The 24765-nt window shown below is 37.5% G+C and overlaps 1 protein-coding gene across 1 annotated transcript; it reads left to right on the top strand.

The window, feature by feature from the left end:
* The first annotated feature begins 4556 nt into the window (after positions 1-4556).
* On the top strand, positions 4557-22404 carry EXOC1L (exocyst complex component 1 like). The gene is made up of 3 exons (XM_031025362.2): positions 4557-5143; positions 13803-13933; positions 20286-22404. The coding sequence occupies exons 1-3, from the start codon at positions 5023-5025 to the stop codon at positions 20550-20552; spliced, it is 519 nt and encodes a 172-aa protein (XP_030881222.1). The 5' UTR covers positions 4557-5022; the 3' UTR covers positions 20553-22404.
* The last annotated feature ends 2361 nt before the right edge of the window (positions 22405-24765 follow it).

Genomic DNA, 24765 nt, shown 5'->3' with positions numbered 1-24765 from the left:
GGGAAAATGGAGACAATCATATATCTTAGCTTTGCTGGAAGACTAAATTAAACAATGTATATTGCAATGGCCAACACTCAGAGTCTGGCATTGATTAGTGCTGATAAATAGTATTTTCTCTTCTCTCCTGGAGGCCATTCCAGGTCTTAGTAATACAAGGGCATACACAACCACGGCCTTTTGCTTAAGCAAAAGGATGCGGGTCTAGAAAGAAGGCACAGAGTTGGGGCCTAGCCTGTATCCACAGTGTTTACCACCCTCTCATCATGCCCCTACAGAGCAGCCTTGAGAAGAGTAGAACTTTGGTCTACAAACTCCCAATTAGGCCAACTCTGTAATTCCAAGGAACAATTACCTTAGCCCCCAGCTCTGTGCAAGCCTACACTCCTATAATTTGTGAATGTGCAAAAGGGAGAATAATATTATCACTTGTACACATTATTATCCTGTTACCTATGAACACACTCCTAGATACCTTAAGCAAATAAATTCTGTGGTTGCAAGAGAGTGTAAAATTTTTACAGACTAGGTTGGAAGTGATTAAAACAAAATTCCAAAACTGAAAATTGAAAGAAAAATAGTTCTTTGGTCTCTAAAAAAAAATTGTAAGAATAAAATAGATCTGGACTTTTTACAGACTTAGATATTATAGTCCACTCTTCTAGTTGTGGGTCGTGTGGAATCCAGGCTTCAGTTCCTCAGTTAACACAAAAGTTAATCTGTGAGTCTTTATAGGACTCACAAGGAGGCCTTTTCTTCTGAGTAATTTGCCTCCTTGTACACCAGCTGGGCTATATCTACATAGACAAAATCTTCATTATTTTACCCAGGATGGTAGACTGGCTGGACCTCATAATGAAACAGTAGGTATTAAAAATTCCTTCTCTAGGGGCAGCTGGGTGGCTCAGTAGGTTGAGTGTCTGACTCTTGATTTCAGCTCAGGTCATGATCTCAGGGTCATGGAATCGAGCTCTGCATCAGGCTCCACGTTTGGCGTCGAGTAGGCTTGGGATTCTCTCTCCCTCTCCCCCTGCCCCTCCCCCCCACTCTCTTTCTCTTTAAAATAAATAAATAAATCTTTAAAAAAATGTTGCCTCTCTGTGGAAAATACATTTAGGGGATGTTGGAGTTTTAAATATAAGGGTTTCCAGAAAAACACCATTTTTTTCCCAATGGTTTCCTCATCATCATCCCCATTGACAATTCCATAGCATTTTAGAAAATAAATTTACAGACTAGAATGATCTTTGGCCATGAGGAAAGAATGTTTTTATAGCACCATTAAATACCTTTTTTAAAAAAAAATTTAAGTAATACCTACGCCCAGCATGGGGTTTGAACTCATGACCCCGAGATCAAGAGTCACATGCTCTACCAACTGAGCCAGCCAGGAACCCATTATAGTTCTCTTAAATATCTTAGTGAACACTTTCGGGGGTCTATTTGTTATTTTTCTATAACCTCTTCTGTTGATGTTAGTTTCTAAAGGTTTAGTACTGTATTCCTCTTCATTAACAAAGAAATTAGGGTATCTAGAGATTTTCCTTGTTTCCATTTTTTGATGAATTGCCATTTGTAATTCTTTTAAGTTTGAATCCTTTGATTCTTTATAACTTAGATAATGTTTTGATAGATTGGTCTCATAGAATGATTTAGGATCTTAAAAAAGACATTTATTAGCACTTTAATAGACTTTTCCCCTAGGACTGTCAAACAAATCAGTACAATAAGAATATTCAAACCAATTGGCAAATCGTTCCTGAACACATTTGTTGATAGCAAACATTTCAATTTGGAACTAAAAGGTCACTATGTCAGTTCCCGAACCTCTAATTTCAACATTACCTAAGACCATACCAGAATACATAGCCACTCTTAAGAACTTTCAGAGAAAGTTGTAGTAATTTCCTTCAGAAGTGCAGTTGAGACTATCACAACTAAAGTGCATGCATTCATGGCAACAAGAGCAAATGGATATTGATACAGGATAAGTCATTGGTAAGACTAATAACTGTCAAGTCCAGCTATGAGGATATATAACAGTTATGGGGAAATATAAGCTGCAAAATCAGCCATTCAAAAAAAGAAAAAGTCATTATAAGACTGATTCACTTATTTGTTCTTTTGTAAATATTTACAAATAAAGTGAGTGAATAAATGAATGCAGGAATGTTGAGGATATGCTAGACACTGCATATCACATATCCTGGTTGTATGGTGAGCAGGAAAAACATGGTTCTTGCCCTCATAAAACTTACAGTCTAGCAGGAGAGAAAAACATTTTAAAAAATCACATAAATAAGTATCTCATTAAATTTCTTTTTTTTTTTTTTTAAGATTTTATTTATTTGACAGAGAGAGACACAGTGAGAGAGGGAACACAAGCAGGGGGAGTGGGAGAGGGAGAAGCAGGCTTCCCACAGAGCAGGGAGCCCGATGCAGGGCTCTATCCCAGGACCCTGGGACCATGACCTGAGCCCAAGACAGCCGCTTAAGGACTGAGCCACCCAGGCGCCACTAAATTTCAATGACAATGCTGTTGATGAGTGTTCTGACTGTCATACCATTTTTTTTGTTCTCCATAAGAGGACTAAAACACCCAGGAAATAATTTTTCAAGTGTAAAAGCTGGAAAAAACATCTTTTCTGAAAATCTCCCTCCTGTGATATGGGTCCATTATCTCATTCCCTCCGTGGAAGTGGAAAGTCTTTGTGTTACATTGACTCTCCCTTCCACCTTTCATATCCAAGTAGGTACCATGGCTTATTGATTTTATCATCCAAATATATCTTATATTCATGCCCTCTTCTCCATTTCTTTTTAGAGAAGGGGGAGAGAGAGGTAGGGGGCGCGGAGAGAGAAGGAGAGAAAGAATCTTAAGCAGGCTCCACACGCAGCGTGGAGCCTGATGTGGGGCTCAATCTCACGACCCTGAGATCTTGACCTAAGCTAAAACCGAGAGTCAAATGCTTAATCAACAGAGCACCCAGGTACCCCACCTTCTTCTCCATTTCCATATCCAAAAGCATAGTACTAGTTCTCTGTTACTCTACCCAAATTGTTTTATCTTGACTCCCAGAATAGGAGATATTAAAGTAGGAAAGGACCCTAGAGATCATTCTTCAGATGGGGAAACTGAGGCTCAGAAAGACAAATGTCTCACCCAGGACCCCACAATTCAGCCTAGCCACAGCCATGCCAGTAATTTTTCTCTAGAGCAGCTGATATGGAAGCCATGGAACACTACTCATTGCCTGCTTCCTGTCATTCCCAGCCTCTTCTTCCTTGTTAGAAAATCCCCTTTCCCATGGTAGGAACCAAAAATGACATATACTTGTTTCCTAGGGATGGCCCTGTGACCCAGTTTTGGCCACCAAGATATAAAGGGAAGTCTCTGGCTGGTTTCTGAGAAAGAGTTTGCTTCTGACATAAAGTGAAATCAACTAGAGCAACCAACCCCCTGATCCCTTGTCTTCCTGTCCTTGGAGCTGAACAACAACAGCCTAAGGACAAAAAGCCAACAGCTGAGAATTGAAAGAATCAAAGCACTTGGGACCCTCATCTATGAGCCCTGAGCTAATCTTGAAACTGCCTACTTGCAGACCTTTTATAATGAGAGATTGTTTGAAGTCTTTCCTACCTACAACTTTATGTCTTGTGTTCTGTTACTTGCAGCTGAGTGCACCCTGAATGGTCACTGGTTTATTTCTTTATTTTCCCTCTACCCCTCTAAGCTCTACAGGAGCAAGGAATTGACCTATTTTTTTTTTTCATTGCATGTTCCCAGTTCCTAGAACAGAGCCTGGCACAAAATCAGCCCTTGAGAAATAGTTGTTGAATGAATGAATGCCCAAAAATCTTCACTGGCTCTCTAATTTTGCAGAATAAAGTCCAAAGGATTAATCTGGCATTCAAGGCCCTTCCTGATCTAGCCCCAATCCATCTTTCCAGCCTTATCTTTTACTTTCATACATGCTACCACTCAGGAAAACTGACTACTTCCTGTCCTCCCAAACACCCACTGAGCTTTCTGATGCAGGGCTTTGGCTCACAGAGTCTGTCTGTGGAATAGGCTCCTTCCCCTCCTCCACTTTGACACTTTTTCATTCGTTCTTCAAGCTCCAGATAGATCTCCTATTAGCACTTCCTCTGATACTTTTCAGGTACAAATATCTTTTCTATGTTCCCTTTTCTTTTGTGCCATTTATCACTTTTAAACATTCATGCTAATTATTACAGTGTACTCATCTCTATCAGATTATAAACTCCTTGGGGTAGAAAATTCACCCTCCCAAGAAACAAACAGAAAGCTTTGCCCCAGTGGATACCTAGTACATTTTTCTTTGTGAGTAGGAGCATAAACAACATCAAAGTGAGCCCATTTAAACAATAATTCGGACCCAGGAATTGGTGCTGACTTTCATTGAAGCAGAGGTCTGATGAATTGCAGGAGGGGAAAGAAGGAGGGCAAGAGACTTGTTGGAAGCGTCAGGAGCTAGCACTGACGCTTTGTCTCCTGCCGATGATAGCAAAGTTCTTAACGGAAGATGATCCCAGTCAATAGAGCCAGACGTCTGATTTATCTAATGGAGTCAAGCAGAAGCAGTGGTCTTCCTCCGCAGAGCGACGGAAAGGGAAAAGGCTACTAGACTAGAATAACCGAGGGACTCCACAAGTAGAGCTGCCGGTGTTCAGAAATGTGTTCCCCAACAGCAAACCACAGGAGAGCTCCCGAGAGCAGCCTCCTTGAGCCTGGATGCTGAGGAGTGACGGTGGGGCGAGTGTCGCTGCTGGATTTTGGCCGCCGCCGCAGCTGCCACGGGGCACGCTGCGCAGTGAGGGGTCTGACCGCGCACCGACCGCTCTCGGCTCTCCGCTCTCCGGAGCCTGGGTCGGGCTGGGAATGAGAAGTTAAAGAGAGCCAGGGCTGGGAGGCGCAAACCCCAACAAGAAATCTAGGGAGCGAAAGGAGAGCGACGGTGATCTTGAGCCAGGACATCAGGCCAAGTGGACCTGGAGGAAATGTCATCATTGGTAAAGGAGGACTTGGAGAAGAAACTGTTTAAGCCGCTCTCGCAGAATCTGTACGAGTTTATTGAGATCGAGTTCTCGGTCCAGGACAGGTATTACCTCTGTGTGTCAGGTAATCTGTTCTTTCTGTTATGACTTCAAAATGTAAATAACTCCAAGAGGCATGGGTGGTGGAAGGACATGTTTGTATGTATTTTCCGAAATAATAACAGCACGTGTATCTTCTCGTGATAGAGCTTAACTATGCCAAGTTTAGGAATTCAGATTCCACAGGATTTTATTTTCAGTGCTAAAATGGAAGACAGAAAAATAATATCATAGTAAGAATATCTTGGTTGGCTGTTCAGCATGAAACCGGGTATGTATTTTCCTGCTTTGATTATTTTGTCTCCAATCTTTTATTTAACTCACTTGCATGGTATACAATCTTTATGTGTAAGAGCTTATTTTTAAAAATTCAACAGAGAGCTTTCTTTATATTTTTAAATACACTAGAGAATTGAGTTATACAGCTCTATTTCCAACCAGCCTGGACAACTAGGAGATTCTCCTTTTTCATGGTAGGAAGGAAAAAAAGACCTTAGATTTTCTTCTAAGGGCTTATTTAGACTTCCTGGTGGTTTATTTTGAAAAGAGAAATGATCTTCTAAAAATTCTTTCTCTTCTAGGAAGTATGCTCACAGAAACAATACTTTAATCATAGAAATTAGTTCATGAAGATGGAACTTTAACGATAAGGGGCTGCTCTCTAAACTACTTAACTAAAATACAGATTTTTCCCTCATGTTCTTAAAATTCACAAAAATTGTCTATACATGGGAATAGGCTTTTGTGCTTAATTATGATTTGCCTAACCTGCCATGTTTATGAATTTAGACAGAAATGTTTGTGCCATTATTGAATTTAATATATAGCATTCCCTTTTCCCAATCCATGCCTTTTGCTACTTCTCAGGGGCTTAGGAGGAAAGAGCTCAGAAACTCTAAGTGTTCATTGTGGACTTTCTTTTTTAAGGCACACACCTCAACATTTTCAGAAAACAACTCCTGATAATTGCCTCAGAAGGAATCTCTAAAGTTGTCAAGTTGGAGTACTATAAGGGAAGTAGAACAGCCTTAAATAAAGTGCTCAGAATTTTTTAAAATTCTATCATTCCTAATAAGAACAATGTTTACTCGATAATAAGCATACTAATATTTATCTAACACTTTACCTAGCATATGTTGCTGTATATAAATACAAAGTATGAGGACTTGGCATATCAGCAAGGTAAAAAACTTAATTGGCCAGGAAAAAGAAAGAAATCAAATTATGGGAAAATGTCAAATGAAATAATTTTAGAAACTATATTGTATCCTAACCACAAAATCACTGTATGTTTAAGTATTTTGACTTAATATATTAGAGAAGATGTTTATTCCATCATTAATATTTAATCATTTTATTCCTCTCATGATCCTCTTTATAAAGTTAATTACTCATCATGTAACATTAGTAAACAAGTATTTTTAAGGAAAACTTATAAAAATAAAATAATCTGAACAATGTATATATCTAACTTACCAAATATATTTTAATTCCTTTCTCCAATCATATAAATAACTAAACTTGTCCTATCTGGTATAAAAAAAAAAAAGTCCCCTGGAATTAAACTTTTGGAAATGGATAATGTCTTTTTTTCTGCTGTCCTTGAGTTCTAAGAAAGATACTGTGGGCTGGGGTTACCTGCTGTCTTTTTTCATACATGACCTGAATCCTTTTAACAATGATCAGAAGGTCAAGGGGTTAACATTCTTAATATGTGTGAAGGCAACCTCTTCAGGGTTCAGTTTTCTCATCTGGAAAATGACAAGAGTAGGTGATCACTTTCATTAGTAAAATTCAATGATTCTCTTCTGTAAGAAGTAAGGAAGGAAAAAAAAAAGGTCCTCTCAGATGTGAAGAGAAAGCACGATTGTGTTATTTCAGATAAAAGTTAACATTATAAGTCATATTTATTCCTAATTTTTCATACTCTTCTCTGTATCACAGCCATCAAATGGAGAGCACTTTCCTTAAATGTAACATCTCTTTATGACCCTTTCAAATACATTTAGGCAGAGTGGTAATTTAAAATGAAGTCAGTGTGATGATTGATAGTCTTTAATCTTTGATCATGCTTTACTCAGAAGATTTCTATTGATATGAATCAAACAGGTCATATCACAATTATTGAGGCAGGTAACTCCAAATTTTGAATGTTGGCGACCTTCACAGAATAGAGACTGATGATTATAATTTTCTCTTTATTTCCTACAATCTAGCAGTTCTAAATTTGTAAGAATTGAAAGGCTAGACTAGCTGAATTCCATCAGGCACTTTTCAAACTAAAGAAGGTATGTTTAGATAAGTTAAATTTTCTACTTATCTGATCAGAATCTGTCTTTTGTAGGGGTCTCACAACCAGATGATTCTGATTTACTGTTATCTTAATATTTTACCTGATTGATGTCAAAAATCAGATGTCATAAACCCAATCTCCCTCTCTGTATTTTGCTAGGATTTACATTGAGGATTTCCTGGCACCTCAGTCTCCTCCCAACTCAGAGTTTGCATGGTCATTTCTCCTTGGGATTAGCTTCCCCTAGCCTAGAATATCATTATCCCTGTCAGTTAAAAGCAGCATCTTCTTATAGAGGATAGAGGAGCCCTATTTTATGCAGTCACTAGAAAGGGATAAGTCACTGTCCAATGATGAGTGCAAATGAATTAAAGGAATTCTGAAGGACTTGAAATAGTATATCCAGCATTTGCCATAACTGAATGGGAAGTAGCAGGTCATGGTAGAATGGACCCTGGGATGCTCGCAATCAGGTCTGGTATAAAACGTGACTCTACTTTGTCCACCTGCCGGCTGTGAAATTTGGGGCAAGATAATTAACCTCTCTGGCCTCAGTGTTGGCATCTCTGAAATGGAAATAATAACACCTACATATGCACATAGTGCTCTCCTATTAAATCCTAACAAGGGAAAAAAAAAAAAACATGATAAATTATGTTCCAAAGAAATAAAATAAAAGATAGGGTTATATTTTTTAAATGTATATAAAAATATATTTACTGTAAAAATATGCTGAAATATATTTGTATAAATCATATATACCTTAAATATTTATAATAAAAATAAAATAGACACTAAACATATATATTATATTTAATATTTAATTAAAATTGAGATATTATATTGTATATTTTATAAATATAAATTATATACATATTCAGATAGAGCATTTTAAGTATTCTCATATATTTAGAAAAACATTCTTCATTCATAAATATTAATTTTAAAATAAATGGAATTGTCTAGAATTATGAAAACTGTGTGTATAAATTATCCATACATATTACATTTTAATGTCAGAACAGAACTTCTCTGAACCAGGAATCTAACCATTTTGTCAAACCATTTACAGTAAGAGTGGTAATAATAAGAGTTAAATAAGAATAAGAATAAATTAACAAGAAAAAGAAACAAAATATTAGAGACCAGGTGCCTTATAAACAATAAATATTTATTTCTCACAGTTTGGGAAACTGGGAAGTCCCAGATCATGGCACCAGTAGATTCAGTGTCTGGTGAGGACCACTTCCTCAGAGACCACCATCTTCCTGTAACCTTACATGGTGGAAAGGGCAAGAGATTTCTCTGGAGTCTTTACATAAGGGAACTAATGCCACATCACCTCCCAGTGTGCCCACCTCCTAATACCATCACTGTGGGGGTTAGGATTTCAAAAATGAATTTTTTGGCGGGGGAACACAAACATTCAATCTATAGTGCTCAGTATAGCCCCAAAATTGATTTTATAAAAATATTTCTAGAAAAAAATATGATTTGAAAATTGTTTTTTTAATGAAATCAATACTAGCATTCTCAACGACCCCAAGACATCACCCATACATTGAAACATTTTCACTGAGGCTTCCTATCTTTGATATCTCATGGTGATTTTTTCATATTATTTCATTTCAATGATGAAAACAATTATGTAATACTAGGATTGTAAAATAGCAGTCATTTGTTTATTTAAAGCATTTCTGTGTAGCTCATTTGTGAGCTATTGTTTTTCCTCTATTCTGCAAAATTATATTGGTTCAATTAGCCAACCTTCTTTCCATTTAGTCTTATGAATTATAGTGACTGTTTCACCATGATAACAGAGGCAGTTATTAATGAGTGTTTCTTTTGAAATTCAAAGTGAAAATAAATGGTTGGTGTGAAGTTAAGATTGTAATTCTGAAAATGCTAACGAAACCGTTAATACTGGAGCAGGTTACTTTGAAATTCCCTGAGTCTATAGATTACTCACTTAATCAGCATTATATGACGCTGCCTCTGATGTTACTGAAACCAACTCTCTAACACTTTGACTATATAAACACATTTCTGTTTTAAGACAATGTGATAAGTTTCCACTTTGCCGCTGCATTAATGTGGATACGGCCATTTAATTTCAGCTGGCAGCACAGGGCAAGCATGGAAATTAGGGATTGGGTCCACTCCAGCGTGAGTAGACTTCTTTGACTCTTGGCTAAAGACAATTCTTGGAGCCTCCTTGACTCCAGAGGAGGCTCCTTTTGCCAAATTAAAGAGTCTGCACTGTCTCTGTGCTGAATCATTGTATCAAAAGGTTGGCTTTTAAAGTGTGCTTGTTTCCTTAGTTTGGTGTTCCTGGGACAGTAGTCATTAATGTAAGAAAACTTGATAACTGGTAGGTTCTACCTTCTTAACATCTCTTTCCATCCTTTATAGAACTGCTCAAGAAAACTTTCTAGAATTTAAAGCTTAGCCTATTAGTTAAAATCCTTCAGCGACATCCCTCCTCCCAAAGGACCCCTCCACACACACATAGCTTTTAGGATCGCATTTGAACTCCTTAGCCTAGCATTCTAGACCCTTCAGGAACTACCTCCTGCCTTACCTGGTTCCTTCCACCTATCCACCCTCACACTTCATGCCAACAATACCTAATACCTATCATGACTCAAAAGGGTCAAGTACTTCATGCTTTTGTACACATGCTGTTCCAGAACTCCTTCTACTACTTTCTTTATTCTGCTAACTCTTACTTCCCTTTACAACTCAGATTACCCCCTTCAAGAAGCTCTCCCTGACCCCACCTTCTCCATTTTCCTATATTACCCTGTCTGTGCCTCCCTCATTCCCAGCACTGTGATCATGTGTGTTCTTTCTGAGCCCCTACTCCCCGTAATCTCAGGGAGAGCAGGAATGGTGCCTTATGGGAATTCATTGTTTTCATGCCTAGCATAGGGCTTTGTACAAAAGGGGAACTCAAATATTTATCAAACTAATGAAATGAATCCGTGGGCCTATAGGCAATCAGCTAACTATCATAACATGTAGATGAGGCAGTGGAATTTGCTTCAGATTACATTTTCATATAGTATCCAGTTATTTGTCCCCATACCCATCCTCTCCCACACCCTAAGTAGCGAGTGAGACAGCGAGCCGGAACAAGAACACTGTCCTTTGGTTCTGAGGTAGAGCCTTCGTCTGAACAGACACAGCTGCCTCCTCGTGGAAGGAACTGTCTCCAAGATCTTGTCCTTATTAAGTCTGACAGAATCAACTTGGCCTCCACGTCAACACTCCATCCTAATGGCTTCCTTTCTAATCCTTTCCTCTTCCCAAAGCTAACATCTAGACCAGTAGAAATGGAGAAATATACATAGGCAAAAACCCACCAATTTTTGGAGGCTCACAGACTCTGAGCCAGTTTGTTGATACTGAATTAAGATCTTCTGTTCTGGGTCTTCTCAAGGACATGCTTTTCAATCACTCCCTTCATCCCCCAGAATACACAATCCCTCCTCTTCCAAACTCGTGGAATGTGTGATCTAAATCATAGCCTTTAATCTCCTCCTGTTTCTTTTTCTAATCCTACCTAACCTGGGAACTGGCACACAGTATGACTCAGTATTAGCTAGTGCATGGAGGAGTCCTCTGCAAGTTGTCTTCTGCCCTCACCATTCCAGAGAAACTGCCCTCGGCAAAGAAATCAATGATATTCCCCAAGTCAGATTCAGTGCCAGGTCTGAACTCTGCTTTACCCAACAAAGTGACCTCACGGGATGATCTCCAATTTTTTAAAATCCTCCGTCCTTTTGATTTCCATAGCATTGCCTTGTTGGGCTTGTCTCTTCCTGCGGCACCTTCTCAGACCTCTCTGCTGACACCTTTATCTTCTCTGCTCTGTCTCACCTCTTTCCTCTGCTCTTTTCCCTATAAACTTGGTCTTGGAAACCTGTCCACACAGAAAAATCCCAAGCCCATATTTCCATTCCTAAACTATAAGCTTCCATCTCCTTCTTTTCTGAGATCGTTTATGGACACCTTGTCTGAATGTCAAAATCTAAACTCATTATTCTGCCCAACCAGCTCACTGTCCGGACTTTCCTGTTTGGGTTTCCATCCAGTGTTGTCAATGCCTCATTTGAAATCTTACTTAGATTTGCCACAACTATTCTATTGCCCACATTCTGTGCCTAGATTACAACAACAGCCTCTTAAAACAAACAAAATAAACTACTTTACCACTTACTGCAAACCAGGCATTATCCTACCTCATCTATATATTTTATCTTTAATCTTTACACCCTATGAGTTTGTACAATTCTGATGTGCACTTTACAACTTGAGCGAATGGAGATTTAATCTCTCTGAACATGAAGTAGTTTACTCAGACCACACTGTAAGAAGTGGTGTCATGATTTGAATCCAAACTGTCTAACGCCAGAGCCCACTAAGCCTCACTGCCTTTTCCAGGGATCTCCAGTCCTTCTTTGTTTTCTTCTCCAGTGTATCTTGTGCATCACTGCTCCCAGGAAAATACTCCTTTAACGGGGCACCACTGTACTAGCCTCCGGTTCAAGGAGGAAAGAGACTTATTGAATATGTATAACTGTATGAGCTTTCACTGAACACCTGACAAAAAGCCCTCTTCTTAGATTTGTGAACCTGCTCAGACTCCCTCCGCTAGAGGATTGAAGTCACTGAGCAACTCTAAAGTTAGACTGGTTGCCTTAATTTCAGTCTCACTTGCACCTTCAGAGAGTAATTACTCCCTTCACCAGCCCCAATTCTGGAGCCCTCACTGCCCAGGCCAGAATCCCATCCCTTCCACCAAAAGGAGGATTCGGGTATCACAGGTCCTCAGTGGTCTCTGTCCCTTTTCAAATCCAGAGGTTTTCAAAACATTTTCACAATCTTCTCAACCTAGTTAATCCTATTGCCCACCGTATCCTATCACCAACCAATCTACACAGTCCACTTGTTCTAATTCTATTGGTGAGGTTCAGCTTCTATTGTCATCCATTTCCTCATGCTGTCCTTCACCTAGAGATGCTTTCAGTATCATCCCTGCCTTCCCAAACAGGACTATTATAAATCTGTCTCAAATTCTATTTCTCCCATAATTCCTTCCTTAACTACTCCAATCCTCTCCGTCCTCAGAAATCCTGTTGAACATATAGTCTGCTGCACATTGCTTATCTAGCATTATGATTGTATCTTAATGTATTGCTTTATATCTTCTTAACCAAGAGGACATGCCAAAGGGCACTTTCCAGAACCAAAAGAAAGTTCCTCAAAGACAAATTCCAGTTTCACTCTTAGAGGACAGAACCAGTTTGCAACTCTCTAAGTGACATCATCCATCTTGAAAGAAGCTTTCAGAAATTCAATTCCTACTGCAACCTCTTTATAATATACCTACATACCATTGTATAATATACCTATATACCATTATGTACCATCACTATATATTTTGTGTGACTCATGTGTGTTAGCAACAAAACCATAGATTCTAGAGGGCATGGACTATGTCTCATACTTGTATCCCCTCTGGCATCTGTAATAGCTCTATCAGGTAAATAGCAGATACTCAGTAAATATACCTTTATTAATTCATTGATAATTTTCAATCCAAGAGCTCCAACATCAAATGTTGATTCCTCTGTCATGTTCATCTGAGACCAAAGATTTTAAGTCCAGAAAATTATTTCCCTCATTTTGTTCACATCAAATAAGCAATGATTTTTCCCATGCCTTTCAAGGTATAGTACTAAAGCTTTTTGTCTTGATGGAACATTTTGAATGCTAAAATTTGGAAACATGCTAAAGAAGATTAAAAATCTCAAACAATACCAAACAGGTCAACAGTAGCTGCGATGCAAGCACTTCTACATAAAAAATCTCACGGCGACTTTAAAAGAAAGCATGCAGAGTAGTATTCATATGGTCACTCTTCAACACTGTGTTGCTGTGTGAGCAGAACTGTTTGCTTTCCTGAACTCACTTTCTATATTGTCATAAATTAAAATTCCAATTTGTTCTGGTAAATACTTTGGCACTGACTGTATGCTAATGCTAAGCCTCTTATTTCCTGCCATGAGTCAAACACCATTCTCCACCACAAAGCTCATAGCTGAAAGCCTGTAGCTCAGTGCACCATCTGACAGACATTACCAGGGCAGTATGTAACCACAGTTGTAGCAAAAAGTAAGTTAACATATGGAGCAAATTAGGGGGCATAGTCATGAAGGTTCAGATACATCAGGATTCATCATTGGGGTACAGATACAATGAAGGCTCAAACTCATTCTATGAAAAGGAGATACATAAATACTGAAAGGTATAAAAAGTATAACTTGATGAATAATTTATTACGTTCTAAGAGTTTATGAAAACTAAATGTTTTTCTGCCCTCCAGTGACCAAAAATGAAGAAGTAAAAATAATCATGGTGAAACACTACAGAATAGGTTTAGATGAAAAATACGAAGTGACAAAAAAGTGGTCTTTGAACGATCTGCAGATGATTGATGGAAAAGAAGCAGATACTGTAAGTGTTATGTTTTGCAAGGGAGATGTGGGATCAATATGCTAGAAATCTTTGTGTTCAATATCCTACTTTATATTATTCTTGGCATATACTAAGTGTTAAGATGACGTATTGTTCTTAAGTGCTATGGGTTTTTTCTGCTGGGATAATCCACGGGATTTTTTGTTCCATTTTTCTGAGTTGGAGTTTGAATTTTTGTCCATTAAATTTAAAAGCATCTTTCCCAAGGGATTCTTAACAGGTTAAACACGATCTGCCAGTCAATCCTAAAACTTTATATGATGCTTCCACCACCGCCCTCTCCCCACCCCAAGTTCCTCCATTAAATTTTGGGGATTCCTTCCTCATCTTCTTCAAACTACTGTTAGTTAGCCACTTGATCCTCCAGAAAAACCAATAACTCCTGGAAATCCTACAACCTTAGAGTTGAAAGGTGGGGAGAGGGTGTATATGGCAATCTCTCCACATAACCTCTTGACAAGTGGTTTTCTCAGTCTTCCCTTGAATTTGTCCATTGATGGGGAACTCATTGTCATGTGAGGAAGTCCATTCAATTTCTGAATTGCCATACTTTATTTTTAAATTTTCTGCTATGTTTAACCAAAAATCTGCTTCACTCTAACATCCACCCATCAGTCCTGGTTTTGCCATTTGGAGCAACTTAGAAAAACTCCAATCCTCCTTTCACATAGCAGCCTTTCTAATATTTGAAGATGATTATAATGTTCCCTCAAGTTCTCTATTTTCTAGGTTAAATGTAACCATTTCATTCTTTAAATAACTTTCACATGAAGATCAAATCAGATAATATGATGGGACAATACAAATGTTAAGAGGTAGTAGCATTGTTGTGGTTTCTTTCTCATGACATTGCTTCAACACCCTCACTACCCTGTTTTCTCTCCCCTGGAATGCTCCAGCTTTTCCAGAATTAAATACAATAATTTAGAATTAGTGTGACTAGTTTGTATTTCCTTCGATCTGAATTCTTTATTTCTCTTAAACACTTACCTGAAACCTCAGGTCTTTTGTGCCTGAATTACCATTTAACCTGATCTGCCATTACTTACATAGCATAAAATTTAAATTAGGGCTCTTGGTGATTTGGCTCCTTTATTTCTGGTCATTCCCCCTTAAACTGTATACATCCACAGTGCTTAACTACTGACTCTTGAGGTTTATAATGCCCAGTCACCTCCATCTCTCACCCCATTCCCAGATTCCCTATTGGGTAAAGTCCTACTAGTGTTTCCCTTCCCCAAAACCCCCATTGCATTGTGGATGTAAGTTACAGACATAATTCCAGCAACTGCAATTGTTGGCTTACTCTGTCTCTCCTCTGGATAGAAACCTCCTAAAAAACTGAGACCATGACTTTTGATCTCTTATCGTAGCCTTCTGCCTTATAGATATTAAGCATTCAATAGGTATTTGTGTTTTTGTTGGATCAATTAGAATTTAAGCTTATTTATTCTTTTTTTTATTATTATGTTCGATTTGCCAACATATAGTGCATCATTAGTTTTCGATGTAGTGTTCAATGATTCATTAGTTGCAGATAACATCCAGTGCTCATCACCACACGTGCCCTCCTTAATGCCCATCACCCGGTTACCCATCCTCACCCCCCTCCCTTCTGTAACCCTCAGTTTGGTTTCCGGAGTCCAAAGTCTCTCATGGTTTGTCTCCCTCTCTGATGTCTTCCCATTCAGTTTTCCCTCCCTTCCCCTGTGGTCCTCTGCTCTATTCCTTATGTTCCACGTATGAGTGAAACCATATGATAATTGTCTTTCTCTGTTTGACTTATTTCACTTAGCATAATCCCCTCCAGTTCCCATCCATGTCGATGCATTTATTCTTTATCTTAGTGAATACCATATTCTTAGTTTAGTTTATTATTCCCACCTATCAGATCTTTTTTTTTTAAAGATTTTATTTATTTATTTGACTGAGAGAGACACAGCAAGAGAGGGAACACAAGCAGGGGGAGTGGAAGGGGGAGAAGCAGGCTTCCCATGGAGGAGGGAGCCCGATGCGGGGCTCTATCCCAGGACCCTGGGATCATGACCTGAGCCGAAGGCAGACGCTTAATGACTGAGCCACCCAGGCGTCCCTATCAAATCTTTTAATACTTGATTTTTTAATATTCACTGTGGTATGATGCAGATTTAATGAGCACAACATGTAGGACTTGAATCAAGTCAATAATAAAAATGATGAAACAAGCAGAGCTAAGCGCCCTCTGGGTAACCTCTAGGTAATTGATTGGTTATTATTACCACCACTTGTAATACCGATCCCTGCTACTATCTCACACTTAGTAAACTCTTATCAGATGCCAGGAACCACATGAAGCTCTTTTCATATATATTTCACATAATCATCACAAACCTTATAGAATTAGATTCTGTTATTACTTCCAATTTACAAATGAGGAAAACGAAACTTGAAGAGATTAATTGACTTGCCCAAGGTTACAAAGCTATTCAGTGGTGAAACTACACTTTGCCCAGAAACCTTCTTTGGACTGCTTGTTTAACATCTCTACAAATTCATATATTCATTCATTCATTCATTCATTCAGAATTTGTGGTATACCAGGTTCTACTAGGCTCTTAAGATATGGTGGTGAAATAGACATAAGCATTTAATCCTACCTGACTTACTTATTTACTTAATTATGTAGTCTGAATACATGAATTTTGCCCTTATGATCTTTACTGAAATCAATATATACTATCTGCTATTATCTTGACATTACCTAGGAATCAATCCTATTTTTAAAATTTGGTATGTTTGGCATGACTTCTTGGTGAAAGCATGCTGGATTTCGTTGCTTTTTTTTCCTGAGTACTCACATAGCATTTTTCTGATAATATATTCAACCTAAAAGTTCAACACTTAGGAAATAGTTATTATTGCATATCAATATGGTGGAATGTTACATGTCATTAAAAATCATGTTTCCAGAAGAATGACTCAGAACTCAATTGTTCACTACTTAATAAGTTTTTTAAAAGTCAGCCAAATACAAAATTTTTCTACTGTTATCTCATTTTGCATATTTAGAATATTTCATATTATTGAAAACTGAAATCTGAACCTTAAATTCAAATACAAAAAATACATATAGGTATATGTATTTATGCATGTATATCTATATATGAAAGAAAGCAGTATTTTAACAATAATTATCTCTGTGTGATAGGATTACATATTTTTAAATTATTATTTCTTCTTTATACTTCTATGTAATTGTCAAAATTTCTTTTTTTTTTTAAGGATTTTATTTATTTATTCATGAGAGACAGAGAGAGAGACACAGAGGCAGAGGGAGAAGCAGGCTCCCAAGGAGCAGGGAGCCCGATGCAGGACTCGATCCCAGGACTCTGGGATCATGACCTGAGCCGAAGGCAGACGCTTAACCATCTGAGCCACCCAGGCGCCCCCGTAATTGTCAAAATACTATACTGCATTGAATTTTATCAGAAATCAATCTCAAGGTGCTCCTGGGTGGCTCAGTTGGTTAAACGTCTGACTCTTGATTTCAGCTCAGGTCATGATCTCGGGGTGTGAGATCAAGCCCTGTGTCAGGCTCTGCACTGATTGTGGACCTGCTTAAGATTCTCTCCCTCTCCTTCTGCCTCTCTCCACCCCCCACTTGTGCACTCTCTTTCACTCTCCACTCTCTCTCTCTAAAAAGGAAAAAAAAAATCTTACTGTGCTGTTTAATAAATAAAAGAAATATTTTTTTAAAAAAAGAAGTCAGTGTCAAGTTCACCAATCTAGTTCCAGGAATTAACCATCCCTGCCTCTTTTTTGGCCCATTTTCTTTTCTTATTTTTCTCTCAAGTTCTCAAATATTACTGATGTCCATAATGATTTCCTACAAGTTTGGTCAGTGCCTGGGGTTGTATTCAGCAAGCCTGTCAACTTAGATTCCCTGGAAGCAGCTCACTGTGCTCTATTTTCTCCTCACCTTCCTGGCCTTAATTCCATCCCAACCTTGTTGATTCTTCCCTTTCCTGTTGAAGATCATCATCTTTTATAGTGATCTAGATACAAAAGAGAAATTGAGTATTTCTAATTTTCTCATCACTTTAGGACCCAAAAATACTAAACTGCCAGAAAAAAAAAACCCTATAATATCCAAAGAGCAGTTCTTTTAAAGATTTATTTTCTGTGGATGAAACGAAAATATCCCAGTTGTTCTGGGAATTTCTATGTCTCCTCTCTCTTGGAATTGAATCCTCAGAAGTCAGCATCTATTATATTTTTCTCAATAGCAACAATACGGTTTTAAATAGAACAATTCCAAGCCAGAGAGTTGTCAACTTTAAAATGGAATGGAATTAAAACTGAAGTCAATCTATAAAGCAGAAATCAAAAGGACTGGGAATTTGGAGAGTGATGTGGTTGGTATATCAGGAGGGCAGATGGTGTAGCAAAACATCAGGCTGAGTTGATTGAGATCTTTGTTCTTGTCCCGGCTCTGCCAACAACTACGTGTGTGACCAGGGCTCTCCCTCTCTGGAAACTATTATCCCAGACATAAACAAGAAGTCACTGAGTGATCCGTGAGACCCCCTTCTAGCTCTAGGATTCTATGGAAAGAAAGAATGAGAGAAGGGAAGGGGAGAGAAAGAAGAGGAAGGAAGCACTTGTATTCTATGTGCATGCCTGCTCAGGCTTCAATTATTAGGCTAAAGTAGAAAAGTAATCCTCTGTGAGTATCTCAAAGGCATAACGGATATTATCTACAGGATAAAGAGCCAATGTTTTAGTGAGAAAACTATATAAAGAGCATGATTAGTATATGGTGATGGAATGGGTGTGATTTCCTTTTATTGAGATTTCCTGCAGAAGTGTCTTTCAAGTTGCAATTATGACAGCCAGGAAAAATTTTGCAAGGTGTGGCTCAAGGGAACACTGCATTTAAAATCACATCACTTTTGAATCATGGAACACTACATCAAAAACTAATGATGTAATGTATGGTGATTAACATAACATGATAAAATAAAATAAATAAAAATAAATAAAAATAAATCACATCACTTTGTTGGTTTTTTTAATTTACTGGCATGAAGCAAGGCAGTATTCACACCAATATCACAATCTTTGGGGGCAGATTCGGGGAAAAAGAGCTATTATTCATTAAACTCTACCCTTGCAGTTTTTTAAATTAATCTCATGTAAATTTCATAGCAACCATATCTAAAATGAAGAGAAGAGTGAAGGTCAGATCAGGTAAGTATTTTGCCCATGGTTACATCAGAGATTCAAAATGGTTATCTAACTTCAAAACTCATGTTCTTTTTCCTGCATCCTGCAAGAATTTTCCTATTTAAAAGAGAAATTGCAAATGCATAGCTGTTTCTTTATAATGTTTACACACTACCTGGTAACAAATTATTAATAGTCTGGTTTGGTCTCTCTCCACCTCTTTGTCATTTAGGGCAACATTTACCTCCACCTCTCTTTTTATAGGACTACTTCTGATCAGTTCAACACACATTTGTTGAGAACTTAGTAGTTGCCAGGGATAAGCACTAGGAACTCAGAGATAAATAATTCAAAACCTCTGCCCTCAAAAAGAGTAAGGGGTTAGACAGTTAATGAATGTGGAAGCATTTTGTAAACTGAAAAGCATTTCATAAATGCAAAGCATTGTTGTTACTGCTCTTAGTAACAACAATTATTATTATTTTAATATATAGGACCTAGATGAGGTTTGATGTTTTTTCCTCCAAACACCTCTGCTAGAAATATAGCAACAGCCTAGAGCAATCAATAGAGGCAGTCTTAAGTAATTTGACAATTTCAGTCAAATGATTTAATGATCCCAGCTGTTAACTTCAAAGGTAATTCCTTGCTATTAACTTCAAAGTCAGCAAGCTGGTGATCTGTATCATGCTAAATGCTAATCTTGCCATCTTGTATTTCCCCCTTCTACCATTGGAGTAGCACAAAGGATCAACCTCCTAATAAAGAAAAGGAGAAATCTTTTCTCCCCTCCAGAACGGGGGTTTATTTCTCTTTTTCCATCCCAACTTATCCTCTCAAACTCACTACTGTGGGAAAACTTGATAACTGTGCATCCTGAAACATGTTTTGTTTGAATAATTGAAAAATCACAGAGGCTTCCAAAATAATCTTCCATATTATTCTCTTTAGAAGCAATATGTTCAAAGCAGATAGCTTTGGAAAGTTCATTTGTAGGTTTTAGAAATATGTTTGATACTGATACTTTACAATCAATAAGCATATGTAAGAGAATATGAGAGAATCCCCAGGAAATCTAGCTACTTTCCTGGCTACAAGCAAAATCATGTCTCTGTTTTTCTTCTAGGACAATCCATTTTTTGATCTGCATTTCAAGAAAGTGTACAGTTTGGAAGCATACAGTTGTGCTTCTAAATATGCCTTTGCTCGAACTGTAAATAAGCTGAATCATGCGTATCTTAAGAAGGATTTACAGATTGTGAACTTTGATTCTACTTACATTAATGATGATTCTATTTGGTCCTCCAACAACAAGGATTGCTTGGTTCTTATGAGAATATGCTTTTATGTTTTCAATCTAGTGTGCTTATCCCTGTGTCCCCTGCCACTCTGAAGATGTATATCATGTTCCTTCATCAGTGTTCTATGAAGATGGTTCCCTAGGTAAATACCGATAATCATGATTTTGTTTTTCCCCTTCATCAGTGACTATGATTTATATGAAAATAAAGTGATTTGCAGTGAAATGTGTTTTAATGCAATCATTCAACATTTGGGACTTTGGCCTGTGCATTGCTTGGTAACTTTAGAAGGAGCTGGATGGTTTTGCCTACATTTGTATTCTACCAAAAAGTATCAAGAAGTATCTTGAAAGGCCTAAGTAAATGGAAAGACAACCATGTTCATGGATAAGAATTAATATTGTCAAGATGTCTGTACTACTCAAAGCAAGCTACAGATTCAATGCAATCTCTATTAAAATTTCAACAATATTTTTAGCAGAAATGGAAAAGTTGATCCTCAAAATCATATGAAATTGCAAGGGGGCCTGAATAGCCAAACAATCTTGAAACAAAAGTACAAAGTTGAAGGACTCACATCTCCCGACTTCAAAACTTACTACAAAACTACAGTAATCAAAACAGTGTGGTACTGGCATAAGGATAGCCATATAGACCAGTGGGATAGAATTGAGAGTTCAGAAATAAATCCAAACATCTATGATCAGCAGATTTTTGACAAGGGTGCCAGATACATTCAAAGAGGAAAGAATAATCTCTTCACCAAATGGTGCTGGGACAGCTGGATATCCCCAAGCAAAGGAATGAAGCCCCTATCCTACACCATATATAAAAATCAACTTAAAATGGGTTAAAGACTTAAATATAAGACCTGACACCATAAAATTACTAAAAGAAAATATAGTGGTAAATCTTCAGGACCTTGGATTTGGCAATGGATTCTTATGAAGTCAAAAGTATGAGCAACAAAAGAAAAAATAGATTGGACTTCATCAACACTGCTTTTGTATCAAAGGACATTATCAAGAGAGTGAAAAACCTACAGAGTGGGAGAAAATATTTGCAAATCATATACATGTTAAGAGTTTAATACCCAGAATATATAAATAACTCCTACAACTCAGTATCAAAAAGACAAACAGCCCAATTCAAAAATGACCCACATAGACATTTTTCCAAAGAAGATATACAATAAGCACAAGAAAAGATACTCAACATCTTTAGTCACAGGGAAATACAAGTTAAAGCCACAATGAGATACCACTTCACACCTATTAGGATGGCTTTAAAAACAAAAACAAAACCAGAAAATAACAAGTATTATCCAAGATGTGGAGGATTGGAGCCCTTATATGTTGTTGGTGGGAATGTAAAATGGCACAGTCACTGTAGAAAACAGTTTCACATTTCCTCAAAAAGCTAAACACCAAATTACCAAATGACCCAGAAATTCCACTCCTATGTATATATTCAAAGGAATTGAAAGCAGGGGCTTGAATAGATATTTGCACAGCGATGTTCTTTGCAGCATTATTCACAAGAGCTGAAAGATGGAAACACCCCAAGTATCCATAAACAGATGAATGGAGACACTAAATGCAGTCTATCCATACAGTGGAATATTTTTCTGCCGTAAAAAGCAATGATGTTCTGATACATACTACAATATGGATGAATGTTGAAAATACACTAAGTGAAATATCAGACACAAAAGAACAAATATTGTATGACTTTACTTACATGAAATATCTAGAATAGGCAATTCCAGAAACAGAAAGTAGGTAAGAGGTTATCAGGGGCTGGAAGGAGACAAAAATGGGGAGTTGTTGCTGAATGATTACAGAGTTTCTGTTTGGGTTGAAGAAAAAGGTTTGAAATAGATGGTGCTCATGGCTGTACAACATTGAGCATGTAATTAATACTGCTGAATTGTACATTTACAAGATGGTCAGAAAGGTAAATTTAATGTTATATATATTTTACCATGATTAAAAAAAATAATAATGTAATATGCTAAAAGTCACTGAATTGTACACTTTAAATGAGTGAATTGTATGGTATGCAAATTAAATCTCAATAAAGCTGTTTAAAAAAAGGACTACGTTTAGTCTGTTAAAAGTCTACTAGAAGAAAACATGAGTGAATTTTTTTATAAACTGAGACTGGGAAAAACTGCTAGCTATCACTCAAATCCAGAAATAATAAAGAAAAAAGTGATTACATAAATATAAGAAGACTTTGCATGAAAAAATACTATAAATAATCAAATAACAAATGACAAAGTTGGAAAAAATGCAAATTATAACAATACACTAATATTTTTCATAAATGGAATTCTCCTACACTTGAGATGTTAAAAAGACCAACAAAGCAAGGGCACCTGGGTGGCTCAGTTGGTTCAGCATCTGACTCTTGGTTTCAGCTCAGGTCATGATCTCAGGGTCATGGGATTGAGCCCCACATCCAGCTTCATGTTCAGTGCTGAGTCTGCTTAAGTTTCTCTCCTTCTGCACCCCCTGCTCTCTCTCTCTCTAAAATAAATAAATCTTTTTTTATTTAAAGATTTTGTTTATTTATTTGACAGACACAGCGAGAGAGGGAACACAAGCAGGGAGAGTGGGAGAGGGAGAAGCAGGCTTCCGGCGGAGCAGGGAGCCCGATGCGGGGCTCGATTCCAGGACCCTGGGATCATGACCTGAGCCGAAGGCAGATGCCCAACGACTGAGCCACCCAGGTGCCCCCTAAAATAAATAAATCTTAAAAAAAAAGACCAACAATGCAATTTGCTAAAAAATTAGAAAATGATATGAACAGACATTTCATTAAGAATTGCAAATGACACTTAAACATATAAAAAGATGATTGACCTTGCCCATAATAAGAGAAATTTAAATTAAATCTACAGTATGATCCTGTTTCTCACCTATTAGATGGGCAAAAATCCAAAACTTTAACAATATTTCACTGGAAGTGGGAAAACAGGCTCTCTCATTCATTGTTGTTGGAAATGCAAAAGGGTACAAATCCTATAGGAGAGGAATTCAACAATATCTTGTAAAACTACATATACATTTACTCTTTGGCCCAGCAATTTAATTTTTTCCTAGGACTCTATCCCAAAGATATTTTAGCAAAGGTACAGAATGACACATGCACAGGCATGTGACACTGTTTACAAGAGCAAAATATTTCAAATAGCTCAACTAATCATCACTAGAGGATGAATGGAATAAACTATGGCACACACACACAATACAGTACTGTGCAGGAGTACAAAGTGGGAAATAGTGAAGGCGCCAGGTGTGCCCTGAGTGGAGGCTGTTGGCATGAAAGCTGCAGGTGGGCTAACTAGAAGCAGGGTATCCTAGGTGATTGGTTAAAGACACATATTTGGCTTTCTCCAGTAGGTCCTAAGCTAGAAGTGGGGGCCAAAATTAAGGAAGTTGTCAATTATTAATCAAGTCCAGGCCACTTGGACCAGGCTATTTGACTTTCTAGGCTGATTGTTACAGATAGTAGTTTGACTTCCTGGACTGGTTATTGCACCTACTAGGTTGGCTTCCTAAGCTGATTGCTGCAGGTTGTGGGTCAGAGTTCTATTCCTGCATGTAGTCTGGCCATGGCCATTTGCATATTCAGAAATATCTTAATTATGGTGGTAGTCACATGACTGTATATGCTTGTCAAAATCCACAGAATCTAAACCATATTCTGAAGTTTAATTGTTACTAGTAATATTGGTAATGTTATTTTGAAACAATTATGAGAGTATTGAGTATTGTAAGATAAAGCATATGTTATCATGTTAATGTCATTAGAAACTGAGATTTCAAACTTAAGAGAGAGAATACATAAGAATGAAATCAAAAAATTAAAACCCTGAAGGAGTAATTTAACTGAAAATATTAATATAAACTCGTCTTTTAAAAAATAAGCATGCATTTTCTAGATTTGTCCACCAAGACCTTGAAGCAAAGACATCATGAGCAATGAGCATCTTAGCTTTCAAGAGTCGTCTATAAAGGCTATTCCTTACTGAAAAGAATGCAGATTCCTTAAAGAAATTACTGATTCTAAGTCTGGGGCAGAAAATGCACAAGATGAACATGGGACATCCTCATACACCAGGAAGAAAAGAAGCTATCAAAGTCAATTGGGATCAGTCAAAGGACAAAGGAGCCAATTTGAAGTAGCTCCCACTGGCCTAAGATGGAGAAATCTAAGCATAACAAAGAAAATGACTATAATAGAATGAAACACAGCAAATATATATATAAATCCATGAATTTCATAATATTAAAAATC

The sequence above is a fragment of the Leptonychotes weddellii genome, chromosome 2 (genome assembly GCF_054177405.1).
Source record: "Leptonychotes weddellii isolate Sample4059 chromosome 2, ASM5417740v2, whole genome shotgun sequence".
NCBI classification, from domain to species: domain Eukaryota; kingdom Metazoa; phylum Chordata; class Mammalia; order Carnivora; family Phocidae; genus Leptonychotes; species Leptonychotes weddellii.
The sequence above is the reverse complement of the archived record's forward strand: the minus strand, read 5'-3'. Positions and strand labels throughout refer to the sequence as shown.

What these genes read in the sequence shown, in the direction of transcription:
- EXOC1L (XM_031025362.2), top strand. Translation starts at nt 5,023, where the DNA reads ATGTCATCATTGGTAAAGGAGGACTTGGAGAAGAAACTGTTTAAGCCG. An exon ending in GTATTACCTCTGTGTGTCAG is followed by an intron (nt 5,144 to 13,802) that starts GTAATCTGTTCT and finishes TCTGCCCTCCAG; the next exon opens with TGACCAAAAATGAAGAAGTA. An exon ending in ATGGAAAAGAAGCAGATACT is followed by an intron (nt 13,934 to 20,285) that starts GTAAGTGTTATG and finishes TTTTTCTTCTAG; the next exon opens with GACAATCCATTTTTTGATCT.